The sequence below is a fragment of the Oryctolagus cuniculus genome, chromosome 6 (genome assembly GCF_051225735.1).
Source record: "Oryctolagus cuniculus isolate XC-2025 breed Fujian yellow rabbit chromosome 6, ASM5122573v1, whole genome shotgun sequence".
Taxonomy (NCBI): domain Eukaryota; kingdom Metazoa; phylum Chordata; class Mammalia; order Lagomorpha; family Leporidae; genus Oryctolagus; species Oryctolagus cuniculus.
The window spans coordinates 56932946-56950899 of NC_142872.1; the positions used below are offsets into that span (position 1 = coordinate 56932946).

At 48.1% G+C, this 17954-nt stretch overlaps 1 protein-coding gene, 1 long non-coding RNA gene and 1 pseudogene across 7 annotated transcripts in view; 1 reads left to right on the forward strand and 2 right to left on the reverse strand.

Moving 5' to 3' along the window:
- LOC149126144 (uncharacterized) overlaps positions 1 to 13158 on the forward strand; it is a 52144-nt gene extending 38986 nt beyond the window's left edge. Inside the window, exons 2-5 of one of the 2 annotated variants that reach the window (XR_016235514.1) lie at positions 6183 to 6532; positions 6926 to 6974; positions 11205 to 11328; positions 12546 to 13158. This is a non-coding gene — a long non-coding RNA (uncharacterized LOC149126144). The remainder of the gene's footprint in view (positions 1 to 6182; positions 6533 to 6925; positions 6975 to 11204; positions 11329 to 12545) is intronic. The other variant, XR_016235515.1, reaches the window with a different exon arrangement.
- Positions 5888 to 17954, reverse strand: part of SLIT3 (slit guidance ligand 3) — a 642447-nt gene continuing 630380 nt past the window's right edge. For all 4 annotated transcript variants that reach the window (XM_002710368.6, XM_089335062.1, XM_089335061.1 and 1 more), the window contains 3 exons: positions 17603 to 17888; positions 15482 to 15690; positions 5888 to 6514 (listed from right to left, as the gene is read on the reverse strand). In XM_002710368.6, the coding sequence (XP_002710414.4) occupies positions 6279 to 6514; positions 15482 to 15690; positions 17603 to 17888 (731 nt within the window). In that variant the 3' untranslated portion in view covers positions 5888 to 6278. The remainder of the gene's footprint in view (positions 6515 to 15481; positions 15691 to 17602; positions 17889 to 17954) is intronic.
- LOC127490706 (small ribosomal subunit protein eS24 pseudogene) lies at positions 8317 to 11184 on the reverse strand (annotated as a pseudogene). The gene has a single exon (XR_016235513.1). The product of XR_016235513.1 is annotated as a small ribosomal subunit protein eS24 pseudogene (transcript).

Sequence of the window (17954 nt, forward strand, 5' to 3'; positions counted from 1 at the left end):
GAGCTGTAATGATCTGAAGCCAAGAGCCAGGAGCTTCTTCCAGGTCTTCCACATGGGTGCAGGGGCCCAAGGACATGGGCCATCTTCTACTGTTTTCCCAGGCCATAGCAGAGAGCTTGATTGCAAGTGAAGCAGCCAGGACATGAACCAGCGCCCATATGGGATGCCGACACTGCAGGCAGCGGCTTCACCTGCTGCACCACAGCACTGGCCCTGGAAACATAACATTTTTATTAATCATATTCCTTACTTGTAAAGCAATGTGAAGTCCAAAGGTAAGTGTCACTGGCTCCACCTGAGAGTTTAGATCCAGAATTCCTTGCTCTTACCCCCATTTGCAGCATCTGAGTCATAGGCAAAGCATGGTGGAAAGGATGACGGTGGTCTCATTGCCAGAGATGTCTTGGTCCGAGTTTTCCACCAACAGTGGTATGGAATGGGAACCGGCCATGTGTTCCAACTGAAGCTTCCTGAGGAGGTTATTCTTTGTTGTCTGTGTAGAAGTCCTACCCTCTTCTCCTTTTGCATGTGATTCAATGCAGGTGCATACAGAAGGATCTGATAAGACTCCACCGGAGTTTCTCCATGTTAGCACTATGGGCATCTTGAGTAAGATGCCTCTTTGCTGTGGGGCTGTCCTGTGTATTGTAGAGTATGTAGCAGCAACTCTGGTCTCTACCCATTAGATGCCAGTAGCACCCTACGCCCTTGTCATAGAACTAAATATGGCTTCAGACATTGCCACAAGTCTCCTGGGAGGCACAGTTTTTCCCAGTTGAGAACCTGTGCAGTCGGCTCATGTAAAAGAGTTTGAGAGAGATGGATAACCAGGTTAAATTACCTTATTCAGAAATGTTGGGGATTATGGATTTTTCCAAATTTTCAATATTTGCATACATATAATGAGATATCTTCAGGGAGGACTCAATTCTAAACACATAATTCATTTCTATTTCATCTATACCAGATAGGCACATAGCCTGAAGATAACTTTATACAGTATTTTAAGTAATTTTGTGCACAAAACAAAGTTTTGTGGTATGGAGTTTTTTTTGTTTTTTGTTTTTTGGGGGGGGGCCCTGGTCTAAGCATGGAAAAGGGAGGCTGTGGGCTCTCAGGCTGTCTGGCACAATGTGTGTCAGCACAAATCCATCTTGGTCTGTTTTTCAGATTGATTCGTGCTGAAAGGTATGAAACCAATGTCGAGGGCATCTTTGTAGGCTCAGGGCACCTGGGAAGCCTTGTCTTACTCGAGGAGTACCAGGGAAGAAGGAGTAATAGGCCTAGGACCGCAGGGTCTGGCCCTTTATCTAGCTCCTGGTGCATCTGCCACCTGCCAGTGTCTTCCCTCAATGGGCCTTCCATGGGGGAGATACAGAGCCATCTGCCAGGGACGTGACAAGTGGTGGCCTTCATCCCCTTAGCAATTCTTATTCCAAAGCCCACAGCCTTTCAAGAGTGCCCCAGGGTGGGAAGCTGGGGAGTGACCTCTCTTTACTGCCTGTATCATCAGCTCTGGCTCTGGAGTTATGTCGGGCTCCCACCCGTGTCAGATGCCAATCACATGAAGTAAGTGGTGAGTGCGCATGGCCAGATTGCCTCTGCTCTCCCGATCTTGGTGCTTTGCCAACTCCCATGGTCCAGGTCTTCAGAGGCCTTCCTTGACCTCTGTGTCACCCACCCAGCTACTGTGCTTCCTCCATTTTATTGTTGGAAGTGAGTTATCTTTATTTGGTGGTTGACTGGCCTACACCCACTCATTTACAGTTTAAACCCCAGGAGGAGGAGGACCTGGGAGTTCTCAGTGCCTGGAACACAGCCTGGCACGTAGTGGACGCCCTGTGGCTGGCTGCTGAAGGAAGTGAATACAGGAGGGCATTTAATTAGGTGCTGGGGGGCCCAGGAATCATCTTCCTAGGCATTCTCTTCCCGGAACTGGAGTTGCTTCCTCCCCCGTGACCCTGGCCACTCAGCGTGTCGCTGACCAAACCACATTGCTTGCCCATGCTAAGCCGCACGCTGGGTTTTCTCTCCCAGGTCTCTGGGGGGAAGTCTGGATACAGTTTTCTCACTTGTTGTCTCAAGAAACAGATGTCTTTTTGTTTGAACTTACTTTCCTACAGGACTGCCCCAGAGGAAGTGAAAGTCGGGGTAAAAATAAAGCACATGGAACAGGGCGGAGTTGGGGTAGTCACAAGAGCGGTCGCTAGCCCTCTGTGACTTCTCCGTTTATTTAAACAGCATCAGAATATGACAGTCTGTTAAACAATGCACATTATGTATTCCATAGTGGGCAAGCAGCACTTTAACATTGTGTTTTTAAAACCTCTTTAAAATTTTTCCTATTAGAACCTATTGTTGAGTTAGAGAAATAAGCCGTGCCAAATGCCCCGTTCTGCCCTGACTAGTTCTGCTTGCTGGTGTCTCTCACCAACTTTTCTCAAATATTTCATTAGGCACTGTTTAACCCGGATTTGGAAACATGGAGAAGTGTCTGCAAAACAGACCTATGTCCCCAGCTTTCTGGCTGCCTGTGGAGTACACAGGGAGATGGCTATGGGGGCATGTGAAGGACCCTCTCCTGACTGTCAGGAAGGCATAGGAGGCTCTGTCCTGGGCTTTACTCCTTGTGGGTTCCCACTGTGGAAATGCAGGAAGAGCTTTGGCCTGGGTGGACCCCTGGTCTCTTCCGGCCTTTGGCATTTAGTAATGGTATGAGACTTTGTCTATGGTGCTGCATTTCTCCTGCCGGTCTGACCCTCGGTTTATCCACCTGCCAGTGAACTCCAGTGAACTCTTCTAGCTCTGAGATCTAGGATCCTGTGAATTTTTGAGGTTCTGGTCACTTGCTGCTATGGGCTTGTGTTCCCAGAGAAGGCAGTGGGGAGTGCTCAGCCTTGGGTTTCAGTCCAGTGATAGCTGTGCTGCTGGTGAAGTTCAGAGCCCTAGCCATTCCTGGGTTCCTAGGGTCCTAGGAGCCTTTTTCTCTCTCTGGTCCATGCCTTTCCTCGCCCCTCCCCACCTCCCACCTGTCTGAAGTATCAGACCTGAGTTCTTTGCTACAAGATTGAAAAGGCAAAGTTCACTTGTAATAAGGGCCTTTTGGCATACCAATAATAGCGGTAACACCAACGTTATTACATCTTACATGGACCGTTTTTAGCTCACTATATGGTACATATACTTACAAAGAGCTTTTAAGGAAAGCGCCATCCTATCAGCCATTTTAGGGCCCCTTTGGAGAGTCTAAAAGGGATCCGCCCTCCCCTTTTCCTGAATCCTGCTCAGGGGGAAGTAGAGCTCCAACGGGCCTCCAGTGCACAGGTGCAAACACTGAACCCTACTTTGTAGGGTGCAAACGAGCCACCTGAACTCTTCTCGGCCCAAGGGGCTGCTCTAGGCTGGAGCACTTTAACCTTCACTTAGTAGAGAAACTTGATTTTGGGGAGAATTTTCTTAGTGGCCCTTGCATTTGGCTTTTCTTAAAGTCAGAGCTTCTGAAAATAAGGAGAAGGCTCAAAATCCCCCCCAGTCCCACTGAGACAGGCCTGGCCCTTTGGCTGGCTTTCCTGACTGTGGCTGGAATCAGGGTGAAGAGCAGAGGGAAAGCTGGTGGCTAGGTGAGTCCTGCTGGAATGTCTGTGATCCTGGGCAGATTTCTTAAAGTGCTAGGCCCAGTGGACTTTCTGCTGGGCCGGGAGAGGCTAGCAACGGGTGTTGGTAGGATACAGCTCAGGGATGCCTGGGAGTTTGGGGAGGCACGGACAATGGGAGTGGTGTTGGGAAAATCCCCGGATACCCTTTCCAGGGCTGAACCTCTGAGCTACCAACAAGGTGTTTGTGATTCCTCTGGAAACCAGTGTTTTCCTGCCACAGAGTAAACTGGCCCCATCCCAGCCTTTCTCATGTTGGCTGCCAGTTCAATTCTTAAATCAGACTTTATCTTGCTATTCCCAGGCTCAAACAACCCCACTGGCTCTCCATGACTGGCTTGGCCCTCAGAGCTTTGTGTGGTTGAGCCCTGCCTTTGAGTCCACCCCACTTCTCTCTGTTCCCCAATGCACAACCCATCCTCCTGCCGCCCCAGCCCTCTGGCATGCCTTTTCATACTTCACTCCTGTTCATCCCTAAAGACCCAGGGTAGGACATTCCCTCCCCTGGACAGTACCTGAATGCTGACACTGGCAGCACTGGAGATCTTACTGTATATATCATGAAGCCAGGGTCCATTTTTAACAAGGCAAGCCATCTCGATGGTTTCAGACATTTGCTCTTGGGCCAATTCTTGACCTTCTCTGTGTCTGTTTACTCAACTGTAAAATGGGCTACAGAGGGTGGCTTTGAGAAGGCAATGAATGGATATAGCAATTAGAATGCTACCTGAAGTGCACTGTAATGAGACCTAAGTCAGTCTGACTATTAATATTAGAAACACACTCAGAAAAGTCCAGTCCCTGGAATGTTTGTGCATACCCCACAGCACACTTTAAATTCTTGCATCCTGCCTCTCCTTCCTGTCGTCACTGTTTTGTTCTATTGCTTCATCCTCCCTTGGCCCCTTTTCCCTCCCCACTTTCCTTGCCCTGTCTTCCACTTGCTGTGTTCACCCATCTGCCTTTGTTTTCTCACTGCCTTCGTTATGCCTTGAGGCACTCTTGGCTTTCCTAGAACAACCAGGCTCCTTGGGTCACCCGCAGAGCTGAAAGGTCCACTGGGCCCCACATTCTCCTCCCTGAAACCTTGCAGTAGAGGCTGTGGGTGTAGGAGGGATGGGTGATATGAGCCAGGACACTGGTGTGAACACTGAGACCCTGGGGGACAGGAACCAACTGATGGGGTGAGGAAGCCCTTCTGAGGATGGAGTCTGAGGCTGGACAGGTGGCCTTTGCTCACGTTCCCTGGATATTCAAGCCCCTCTTTCTAGAGTCTTTCTGGATAGGAGGGAGGCAGAAGAGCAGGAAAAATAGCTCTTTTTCCAGTAGGTTTTCTCTGCTGAACTTCAACTGCATTCACCTGTTCTGGAAAGACTCTTGAGCTTCAAGTGTGGACTCCAGGCCTGGCTTTTCCATCTGTCAGATGTGTGACTTAAGGCAAGTTTCAGAGCCTGAGCCAGGCCCAAGTTCCCTCATGTGTGAAATGTCAGGGCTTGCATGGATGGAATAAGGCACAGTTCAGAGATGCATGGGGAGGTGTCGCAGACAGGCAAGGGGGTTGCTGTCGGGATGATGGTGGCCTGCAGGACCCAGTGGCAGAGGCATCAAGAGCCTCCCAGAATCTTCCAGAGTCAGACATCTGCTAGGGCTGTGGGTGGGCTTGGTGCCCAGCCTTCCTCATGCCAGCAGCTCTGCTCCGGCTCTCCTGGTACCACATTCCAGTAGGAGAAACAGCTGCAGCGTGGAGGGTGAGCCAGAACTTTGTGAGGGAGGGCAGTGCCTGGGGCCTGAGGAGACAGCATAAGCCCCTTCTTCCCTTGCTTCATCCAAGAGGAACCTGCTCCTGGGGTGGAGGAGAAGAGCTGCTGTCTTAAAATGTGGGCCAACAGGTCCAGGTCAGGTCTGTAGCCAAGTCGAGATGCTCAGTCTCTTAGCGGAGAGCAGGCCCAGGCAGGAAGGTAAGAGGGGCCTCCTGGGGGGCTCGGGCCTGGAGCAGTTGCTTAGGTCATTGCGAGATGAAAAGTCGGGGCTTAGCAGCTTTGTCTGGAGGAACTGGGTGTCAAGGGCATAACCAGCCAGGATTCTTAAAAGCTGGTGCTTTTAGGAAGGAAAAAGAAGTTAAAAACAAGAAGAAACAAATAGGAATCTTCTCTCTCGCTCTTACTCCTTTTCCAGAGCTCAGTAAAGAGGTGTAGGTTTGTGCCAGTATGATGGTGTTTCAGAAACACACAAGCTCCTCCTCCTCCCTTAGGCGGGCTCTCATTTCTTTATTCTTACCCTTTTGTTTTAGAACATTTTTATTAGTCCTTTTTTGTCTTAGAATTTTTAAACAGCTGTTTATAAAAACAACAAATACACAACACAAAACGCGGTAAAAATAACTCACTATATGGTACATATACTTAGACGGTGTGATATATTTATATAATAAAAGATGAAAATAGTCACTTTCCATAATAAAAATAAGTTCTATTTTTTGTTTATTTTACAATATACTTAATATTCTCTCTTCTTTTGCTTTCTCTCCAGCTTCCTCTCCTTCACTCCGAATCTCGGTGTGGGGGGGGTCCCACGAGGCTGTGCCCAGCCCACCAAGCTGGAGTCTGAGAGGCAGTGGGCAGAGGCTTAGGAGCAGGGGTGGCAGCCACACTCTAAGTGTCTCTCCACCTCTTCCACAAACGAGGAGCCGTCCGTGCACTGGAAGACGTATTTCCGCCTCTTGCTGCGGGTGGGCTGGCAGCACTGGGGGCCGCAGCCCCCGCGACACTCCACCATGGGCACCTTAGAGGCTGTGGCGCATGACGCATACCCTTTCTGGCGGCGGATCACCTCTCGAACCACCTCCCCCAGGCACGGGGTTTCTGCAGAGGGCAGAAGAGGTAAGGTCAGGGCACGGGCAGCGTGGGTGGCTGGTTGGGTCCTGCATGGTTGTTCCCAGGACTGGGCTCTACAGGCCCCAGTACTTGCTCATTCACGTGTCCACAGCCCCCCTCCCCTCAGCCCACCCCTACAAATCCATCCACCCATGCACGCGTCCAGCTAATTCACAGATGCTAAGCACCATTTGTTGTGCCAGGCTCTATACCAGAAACAGAACATAGCCCTGAGGATGTAAATTATGGCAGAGCCAGGCCTAGGCCCGTTCTTCAAGACACGGCCAACTGTGGGCTCAATCTTGTCTCTATACATGTTTAGATTACTCTACACATGCTTAAAATTAAATAGCAATGTTCAAACACCAGGAGATTTAACTTAAGAATTTGGATTTCCAGCTTCTATGAAAACCAAGAGGATTGGCAAGGCTGAGCCTGCGTCATAATGGTAGGTGAGGTTGAATGCAGAAGGAGCCGATCTCCAGTTTGCCCTGGTCCCCACCACTCCCAGCAGTCTGTCTCCTTTGGTCCAGAGGGTAGATGGTAATAATATAAACATCTCAGTGAATGCATGTATATATGAAGAAAAGGGACAAGTGTATTCAAGAACACCTAGAAAAAGGGAGTTGGCCTGGACCAACGCCGGGCCAGGCCAGGGAGGCTTCTCTGGGCCGTGGTGTTGGAGTTGAGATCTGGATGAAGAGTGCAAGTTAATGAGGCCAAGAAGCTTCAGGCATGAGCTTTGCTAGAATTCCTGGAGATGACTGGAGGGAGGGGAAAGGATCCCTACGTCTGCCTGTGTATTCCAGACCCCGACCCACCTCTTCGTCCGCACCCTCTGCTATCCTCATTGCCTGGAAGAATGTCTGGATCCGGGCACTAAGAAGGGGATGGTGGGCTTGGAGCAGGGAGCCTCGCCTCACAGCCCAGGCAAGTCTCTCCTTGTCCTCCAGCCTGTTCCACCATCTGGAAAACGGTGACTCTTTTACCTGTTCTGCTTAGTGACTGACAGGCTCTTCCGAACAGCAGGGGAAAATGTGGATGTTTACTGGCTTAAGCCTTCTAACAATTCAGGTGTTTTAAGCTGATGCGGTATGAGATGAGGGGAGGGTGTTTCACCTGGCAGTTGGGATGCCTGTGTCCCATATTCACCAGCTCCGGACTCCAGCTACTTTCTAATGCAGACCCTGGGAGGCAGGGGTGACGATTCAGGTGAGTGGACTCCGGCCTCCCACATGGGAGAGCTGCGCTGAGCTGCTGGCTCCCGGCTTTGGCTCCCCTGGCCTGTTGCAGGCATTTTGAAAGTGAACCAGTCGAAATGAATGTGAATGCTTTCTCGCTCATACAAATATAACAAATTAAAAATAAATTTATTTTGGTATAAAAATTATGAACTCTATGCATATGATGGATCCCCAAAAGATCAGGGAAAATGCCTATTATAAAAACACTATGCATGGATTTCAAAGTTTATTTTGCTCCAAAATAAACTCAATCCCATTTTCCCACAAACTTTTTGAGGTACTGTCATATGAGAATATGTCAGACCAAAGAACTGTCTTCTACTGATCCAATAGCAGGACTGGAGACCACAGAGTGACATCTGCAGCGGCATCTCAAGTGAAGACAGGTGCAAAAGAAGCGGTGTAGACAACCCAGACTGCTCATGCTTCCTTCCCCAGGGGGATCCCCGATCATCATCTTCTGTATATATTTGTTTCATCTTGAAATTGGTTTTACCCTTTGTTTATAAGTCTTTTCAGAATCTCATTTTTATTATTTTCCCTTTAAACATTTTTTAATTAAAAATTACTCTGAGAGCGAGCGAGATGGACAGGAGAGAGATCTCCCTAAATGCCTGCAACAGGAGGGGCTGGGCCAGGCAGGAGCTGGGGGCTGGGAACTCAGTCCAGGTACCCATGTGAGTGGGAGGGAGCCAAGAACTAGAGCCTTCGCCTGCTGCCTCCTAGTCGTCCTGTATTAGCAGGAGGCTGGAATCGGGATCAGAACTGGGACTCAACTCAGGGGCTCTGTGGGTATCCTGACAGTCAGTTTAAACACAATGTCAAATGCCTGCCCCTAACGTTTTATTTGGGGCAAAACTGTACATACTTATAAGGTACAATGTAGTGTTTTGATACATGTCTACATTGGTGGAATAATTAGGGTAATTATATCACCTCAACTTTATCATTTCTTTGTGATAAGAACATTCAGAATCCTCTTTTCCAAGTATTTTGAAATATTCAGTACAATATTGTTAACTCTATTCACCCTAGGTCACCAGGACTCCCCTATTCTCCCCCTCTAACTATAACTCTGTACCCACTGGCCTTCCTCTCCACCACCCCTTCTGCAGCCTCTGGTAACTACTATTCAGCTACTTCCATGAGATCAATGATTTTATGTTCCACAAGTGAGATCAGGTGGTATCTCTCTGTGCCTGACTTCCACTTAACATAAGGTGTTACGGCTCCACCCGCGTTGTCACAAATGACAGGATTTCATTTCTCATGGCTGAGCAGTCTTTCACTGTGTGTGTATGCACGGCATGTTCTATATCCATTCATCTGTTTATGGACATTGAGATTGATTTCGTATCTTGGCTGCTGTTGAATAGGGCCACAATAAATACGGGAATGCAGACGTCTCTGACGTATCAATTCTTATATATATACTTAGTAGTGGCCTTTCTGGGTCATGTGGTAGTCCTAATTTTTATTTTTGAAAAATCTCTATTTTTTCATAGTAGCTGTGCTTGTTTGCATTCTCATCAACAGTGTGTAAGGGTTACCTCTTCACATCCTTGGTAGCGCTTGTTGGCTGTGGTTTTCAGATAACAGCTCCTCTAAGTGGTGTGAGGTGATGTTTCACTGTGGTGTTGATTTGCACTCCCCTGATGTTGAGCATTTTCTCATATACCTGTTGGCCATTTATGTCTTTTGAGAAATGTCTATTTATATCTATTGCCCATTTTAAAAATCAGAACATATGTTAGGCTGAGTTCATGGTCTGTTCTGGATATTAACCTCCTGTCAGCTGTTTGGTTTGCAGATGTTTTCTCCTGTTCTGGAGGTTGTCTTTTCACTCTGTTGATTGTTGCTTTTGGTGTGCAGAGGCTTTTTAGTTCAATGTAATTCCACTTGTCGCTTTCTGCTTTGTGTGCCTGTGCCTTTGAGGTCTTAACTAAAACAAATCCATGTCTAGCCTAACGTCATGATGCTTTCCTCTTATAGTTTTGTGTGTTACATGTCAGTTTTTACTCAATTTTGAGTTGATTTTTGCATGGACTGAGAGAGATGGGTCTACTTTCATTCTTCTGCATATGGATATTTAATTTTCCCAGAACCATGTATTGAAGAGACTTTGCTTTCTCCAAGTATGCCCCCCAAAAATTCATTGAAAATCAGTTGACTGGGGCTGATAATGTGGTATAGTGAGTTAAGCTGTTTGCCTACAATGCTGGCATCTATTCTGGGCCATTCCACTTCTGTTGCTTTGCCAGGTGCATTAGCAGGGAGCTGGATCAGAAGATGGCCTACGCCCTTAGACTCCTGCCACTCATGTAATAGACCTGGATGAAGCTCCTGGCCCACCCCCGGTCACTGGTTCACTCCCCAGATGACTGCAGTGACCAGCACTGGGCCAGGCTGAAGCCATGAGCCAGCTTTATCCAGGTCTCCCATGTGGGCAGGGAAAAGCAGGGAGCTGGATCAGAAGTGGAGTGTCTAGGACTCATACTGGAGCCCATTTGGGATGCCAGTATCGCAGGCTGTGATTTTACCCACTATACCACAATGGTGGCCCTGGAAATATGGAACTTGAAAAAAGTTTACAGTTTATTCATCTCTGTGAAAAATTTACACACTCACTGTATATAAAGTCATTTCTAAACCTTTACTCCTGCTGCTGTGATCCAATCTCCAGCTCACTTTTTGCCTGCACCAACACTGGCCTTTGCAGTCCCCCTGACCTTCTTCACTCTAATGTTGTGCTCCTTTTGCTGTTTTCTTGAGGTCTGTTTCTCACACAGGCTGTGACTTGTTATTCTGTGTGGACTCATTTAGCCAAGGAATCCTAAGTCATAGCAAAGCCAGTTGTCTTGCCACCACCAAAATGAGTTCTGAATCCAAACACAGAGGTGACACAGCAAGAATAGTCCTGTCCATTTTGACTAATTTTTCTGAATTTATGTCTTAGGAACTGCTGCTTTCCCAGGTGGAGAACATCATTGACCATTAGTTTCCTCTGAAGGAGTTGGTTAGCCATGAACTTCCTGGTCTGTACAGGTGCTATGTCATTCATGAGGGTGGTCAACCCTCATGTGGCCAAGGAGGAAGAGCATCCAGAACTTTTTGAGTGTCATTGTGCATTTTGGAATAAGGCTACTAAGCTGTACGATGTGGAACAGAAGTGGTGGAAGTGGGCATCTTTGCTGTGTTCCATAATTTAGAAGAAATTGTTTCCACGTCCCCCCATTCAGTATGTTAGTGTGGGGTTGCCATATCTGGCCTGTATCACATTGAGGTACATACCATCTACACCTAATTGGTTTGAGAGCCTGCATCATGAGGGGATTTTGAATTTTGTCAAATGCTTTTTTGCTTCTATTGAAATAAACGTGATTTTTGTCCTTTTCACAATACATGTGGTTTATCATTTTTTTTTTTTTTGACAGGCAGAGTGGACAGAGAGAGAGACAGAGAGAAAGGTCTTCCTTTGCCGTTAGTTCACCCTCCAATGGCTGCCGCGGCCAGCGTGCTGCGGCCAGCGCACCGCACTGATCCGATGGCAGGAGCCAGGTACTTTGGCCATCCTCCACTGCACTCCCTGGCCACAGCAGAGAGCTGGCCTGGAAGAGGGCAACCGGGACTAGAACCCAGTGTGCCGGCGCCGCAAGGCAGAGGATTAGCCTAGTGAGCTGCGGCGCTGGCGGTTTATCATGTTTACTGATTTGTGAATGTGGAATTATTGCACACCTGGGATGACTCCCACTTGATCATACTGAGTGATTTTTTTTTAAAATATGCTACTAAATTTGCATCAGGTAATATTGACTTATAGATTAATTTGTTACATCCATGTTTGGTTTTGTTATCAGGATAATGATAGTATGCAGTTTCCTTTCTTTCTTGTATGTGTCCTTGTCTGGTTGTGGTATCAGGTTAATGGTAGCCTGGTAGAATGAGTTTATAACTATTACCTCCATTTTGAATTTCTGGAATAGTTGGAGAATTGGGATTAGTTCTTTTAACTGTTAGGTAGAATGCAGAAGTAAAGGCATTAGGCTTTGGGTTTTTCTTTGATGAGAGACTTGTTACTACTGATTCTGCTTCCTTACTTGTTTTTGGTCTGTTCAAATTTTCTATTCTTTGTAATTCTATCTTGGTAGGTTGTGCATGACTGGGAATTCACTGTTTTCTTCCAGATTATTAAATCTTTTGGTGTATAACTGTCCATAAAGGTCCTTATGATACTGTGTATTTCTGGGCTATCAGTTATAACAGCTCCTTTTTTTATCTTTGAGTCTTCTTTTTTTCTTAGTCTAAGTAAAGGTTTATAAGTTTTATCTTTAAAAAAACTGATTTTCTTGATCTTTTATACCAGTCTTATAGTGTCTGACTTATTTTTGTTCTGATCTTTATCAGCTCCTTCTATTTAATGGTTGTTTGTTTTCCTAATTCCTTGAGATACAGTGTTAGGTTGTTTATATGAGATCTTTTTTGATACTTATTGCTATAAACTTCTCTCTTAGAACTACTTTTGCTGTATCCAATGGGTTTTGGTATGTTGTGTTTTAATTCTGACTTGCCTTAAGAATTTTTTAAAAAATTTATTTACTTGAAAGTCAGAATTACACAGAGAAGGAGAAGCAGAGAGAGGTTTTCCATCTGCTGGTTCATTCCCCAGTTGCCCACAACGGCTGGAGCTGTGCCGATCTGGAGCCAGGAGCTTCTTTGGGTTTCCCACGCAATTGCAAGGGCCCAAGGTGTTGAGCCATCTTCCATTGCTTTCCCAGGCCACAGCAGAGAGCCGGATCGGAAGTGGAGCAGCCAGGACTCGAAATGGTTCCCATATGGGATGCCGGAACTGCAGGTGGAGGCCTTATCTACTACGCCACAGCGCCGGCCCCACATTTTTATTTTCTTTCTTTATATTGCATGTTCCTTAACAATTTACTTCCAATCTCAAGTGTGAAAGTTATTTATATACCACCATTACAGCCATGGAATATTATAATGTGATTATGAATGTACCTCTATCAATGGGTTTTATACTTTCATGTGTTTTTATGATTGCCAACATTTTTTTTTAAAAATATTTACTTATTTATTTGAAAGGCAGGGGCTGTGCCGTGGCATAGTGGATGAAGCTGCCACCTGTGGTGCCAGCATTCCATATGGGTGCTCCACTTCTGATCCGGGAAAGCAGAAGCTGGCCCAAGTCCTTGGGCCCCTGCACCCGTGTGGGAGACCTGCAGGAGGCTCCTGGCACCTAGATTCAGATCGGCTCAGCTCCAGCTGTTGTGGCCAGTAGAGTGGCCAGTTGGGGAGTGAACCAGAAGATGGAAAACACCTCTCTGCCTCTCCTTCTCTGTCTCTTTCAAATAAATCTTAAAAAAAAAAAAAAAAGGCAGAGTGACAGGGAGAGGAACAGAGAAGGAAAGACAGAGAGAAAAATCTTCCATACTCTGATTCACTACCCAAATGGCTGCAACAGCTGGAGTTGAGCCAGGATCCAGGAACCACAAGCTTCTTCTGGGTCTTCCACTTGTATTCAGTGGCCTTCCACTGCTTTCTCAGGTACATTTGCAAGGAGCTGGGTTGGAAGTGGAGTGGCTGGGACTTGAACTGGCGCCCATATGGGATGCTGGCACTGTAGGAGGCAGCTTTACTTGCTGCGCCACAGCACTATCCTCTTGCTTTTAGTCCAGGCACTTTTGTAGGCATTTCTTATTAGGCTGTTCTGGTGCTGATGAATCCCCTTAGTGTTTGCTTGTCTGGAAAACACTCTGTCTCCTTCATTTTTGAAGTATGGTTTCGTGAGGTGTAGTATTCTGGCTGTGTTTTTTTCTTTAGCACTTTGTATACAGGTCATTCCATTCTTTTCTAAAGTACAAGGTTTCTGCTGAGGAATCTGCTGATAGTGCGAGATTCCCTTACAGTGACTTGATACTTTTCCTTTGCTGCTTTTAGAATTCTCTGAGTTTTGATATTTGATTATAATGCGCCTCAGCCATGTTGAATGTACTTGGGAACTTTGAATTTCCTTGATCTGAATGTCCATCTCTCTCGCAGAATTTGGGAAGTTTTCAGCATTATTTCATTTAAGTCTTCTGTGCCTTTTTCCATCTCTTCTCCCTCTGGAACTCCTATAATGCAAATATTAATTTTTTTCTTTGAGTTATGTTAAGGGGCTTGTCTTCAGGTTCAGAATTTCTTTTTGGCTATTCAAAATTCTCCATTGTATTATCAATCATTGAGTTCTTCAGCTTCTAGGTTTTTCTTTGGTTCTTTTAAAATGGTATCTATGTCTTTGGTGAATTTCTCATTCCAAACATGAATTGTTTTCATGTCGTCATTGAATTGTCCAGCTGTATCACATGTATCTCACGGAGTTTCCTTAAGCTCATTGTTACTTTCTTTTCAGGCATTTCATAAATTTCCTTTTCTTTGTGTTTAGCTACTGGAGAATTATTGTGTTCCTGTGGTGGGGTCATATTTCCTTGCTGTTTCATATTTCTTGTGTCTCTATGTTGAAATCTGCACATGTGCCTCTTCCAGGCTTTCAGGAAGGTGGGTCCTGGGGTGTTGACTGGGCAGGGTCTGTTGGCCTTGGTTCTGGGTGGGTGCAGTCTCTGTGCCATTTCTTCAGCTGTAATCCATGTCAGCATTGGATGCTGGGGTCACAGAAGCAGGGGGCTTGGCTCCTTTCTTTACTCCAAGTTTCTGTGCTCCACAGAGCCTCCCCCACTCGCCTTTGTATTCCAGGCTCTTCTTCCCCCCTTTCAGTTGGAACACCGTTGTGGTCCTTTCTGGCAGGAGGGGCACACATTTGGCAGCCCTGACCGGCCATCTTGCTGATGTTACTCAAGAATCTTCACCTTTGATTCTTGACTTTGGTTTCATGTCATCCTCACAATAACCCTGGGCAGTAGCTGCCCCGGGTTATCTGCTCTCTGGGATGAGGAATTGTGGCCCAGAGATGAAGTATGCTTCCTGAGGGCACACGGGTTCTCAGCGACAGAGCTCAGCCCTCTTCATCAAGACCACACGGTTATGTCCAACTGCCAAGACTCCTAACCTGGATTTTCATGAAGCCGGGTTATAATGTAGTTTCAGCTGCCAGACTCTTAGCACTGAGTTAGGTGCCAGATACTCTGCAAGTCTTCTGAATACGACAGTGGGCTCCAGTGACCCTCACCTCTTGGTGTTCATGCCTACAGGCAGTCCCCTCCCTCCATAAAGGTACCCTACCCTTGTAACCAATACGGTGCTGTGGGAAGCATGGTGAAGGTGACTCCCATGGCTCTGTCATTTCAGACATGGCAGCTTCCTCTTTGCACTCTGGGGAGAGCCAGCTTCCCTGTTCTCAGACAGAAACTGAAGCCTCTTGCCCACAACGTGCATGAAGGCAGTGTACCACACTGGAAACACTTCCTGCTGCTTGAACTACAGCCCTGGCTGTGTTGACTGCAACAGCAAGTGCCCTGCCCCCCAGCCAGGCTGTTGCTGAATCCCCAATGCACACGAACTGTATGGAGTGAAAACTGCTGTGGCTTTGAGCTGCTATATTTGTCAGTATAGTATAGCTCCTGTTTTCAAGATGAGGAAATCAAGGCTTAGAACGTGACCGAACCAAGGCCCTGCAGCTCCTAAGTGGCACATCCAGGGCTGGATCTCTGACCCCTGCTTCCTTACTCGGTCTTCCCTCCCAAGTGCACAGGAGACCCACCTTGTTCACAGTGCTCCCCGCTGAAGCCGGGCTGGCACACGCAGTAGGGTTCCCCTCGATCGGAGATGTGGCACTGTCCGTGGTGACACTTGAAGGCTGAGCAGGCATTGGCAGACTCGTTCTTGTGGTCACACAAAGCCCCTCCATAGCCCTCGGCACACTTGCACACGTATGAGGTCCCGGTCGCCACGCATGTTCCGTGGTTGCAGCTGGTGGTGGAGGAGAGAACCAGACCCACGTTAGTGATGCGGGAGGCTTCCTCTGGGCCCCGGCTCAGAACAGGAAGCCCAGAGCTGCGCGTATGCTGACAGGCCTTCTCCATCCCATGGTATGCCCTCTGCTAGGCCAGAGGCTAAAAACCTGTCTGTCCTTAAATACTCTGTCCAGTGGCTGACCCGCTGGAAGCCTGTGAGCCCCGCCCCAAGTCCAGTGGTGGGCATGACAGTGGCTGGCTGCTTTGATGCTTTATGTGGGGCCATCATGACTCAGCTGTCCACAAGGAGAACCACTGCTTGACTGAATCTCAGCCTTCAATAAACATGTTAATTGACTTGCTTCATTAAATGGCAACATGATTACTGCTACAGTAACTACTAGTCTGAGAATCCGAACTTCCAGATGCTTTAAAATCTGATACTTTTTGAGCACTGATTCACAAGTAGAACATCCCACACCTGACCTCATTGGACAGGTTGCAGTCAAAATGTAGGTATACTAAAAATACTGAAGAAAATTACCTTCAGGCTACGTGCAAAGCTGTGCATGAAACATAAATGGCATGGACTTGGCTCTCATCCCATGCCAGCTCAGGATGCATATGGAAATATTACACAATCTGAAGAGGTCCTGGATGCTTCTGGTCCCAAGCATTTTGGGTAAGGGATACTCTCAATCTGCACTGCCACCCAAAGGTGCCACTTGCCGTACACCAGGCGTGGGGTTACTGCGTTCCATCTCCTGTTGCTCTGAAATGCCTGCAGCAACCCCTCCTTGGTAGCTCCTATGCAACAGAGTGTCTTACCCTCATCTCCTAGACGGCCAGACTGCCGGCAAAGCTTCTATTCACAATGCATCCCTGTCCCCAGTGGGGTGACGCTAAAAAACCAGGCTTTATCTGAAGTACAGAGTCAAACCCGCACACATGCTCAAGAGCACCGAACTCATGCTAGGGACCCCCCTCCCAGTCTCTTTCCAAAATACTACTTCCCTACTTGTTCGGCCCACCAATTATCAATGTTGGCTCTGGACTGATTCATAGTTGTTAACGCTAAGAATACTGGGTCTCTTCAGGTGGCATAAGGCTGGGCACAAAGGAGGCCCTTCATCAATATGTGTTGAATGAGTAATAAAAGATTCAGCTATGGGCCGGTGCCGCGGCTCACTAGGCTAATCCTCCACCTAGCAGCACTGGCACACCGGGTTCTAGTCCCGGTCGGGGCACCGGATTCTGTCCCGGTTGCCCCTCTTCCAGGCCGCTCTCTGCTGTGGCCAGGGAGTGCAGTGGAGGATGGCCCAAGTGCTTGGGCCCTGCACCCCATGGGAGACCAGGATAAGCACCTGGCTCCTGCCATCGGATCAGCGCGGTGCGCCGGCCACAGCGTGGCAGCCATTGGAAGGTGAACCAATGGCAAAGGAAGACCTTTGTCTCTGTCTCTCTCTCTCTCACTATCCACTCTGCCTGTCAAAAAAAAAAATTCAGCTATGACCAGTGAAGTGGCTGTGTGTGTCTATTCATACCTGACGTCCTCATGGGGCTCTGGCCGAAGGGGTGGCAAACTGAGGCTCAAATTCACTCTCATCCCCTTCATCGCCCACAGGCTGTCTTGGCCTGAATGGCTACCTTTTCCTAGTTGACAGGTGCAAGGGTTGAGAGGCCAGGCTATGAGGCCTGCCTGGGGGACAGGTGATTTGACCAAGGCCCTGTGTGCAGATGCCTCTGCATGAGAGCAGCTGCCCTGGGTGTGCAGGCTCAGCCTCCTGTCTCCAGCAGAAACCAGCGCCTGCCTCCAGTCTGACCACACTGCCTCCAGCAGGCACCAGCGCCCAATTCTCAGGCACTGGCAGAGACCGAGTCCCTGATGGGAGTCCAAGGGAGCAGCCTGAAGCTCTGGAGACACTGACCTGTGGCTGAGGCAGGGGTCCCGGGCCTCCTGGTCGCACAGAGGGCCTGTCCAGCCAGGGTGGCACTCACACACCACGCTGTCCTTCTCCACCGAGCGGCACAGGCCGTGCTTGCACACCGTGCAGGACTTGCAGCCTGGCGAGACCCCCAGCGACTGCGGCGGGAGGGCCTTGAAGTCCTGCAGCTCGTTGTTGATGCGCACCTCGTGGATACAGCCGTGAAAGCCGCCCAGCGGCCGGTCTGTGCCCTGGCGCAAGGCCGAGAGGCCCGTGGAGGTGGGAATGCCTGCGAGAGGGGAGCCGGGTTAGCCTGAAAGCCCTCCCCTTGCCCGCCCAGCAGTCCTGTCCCTGG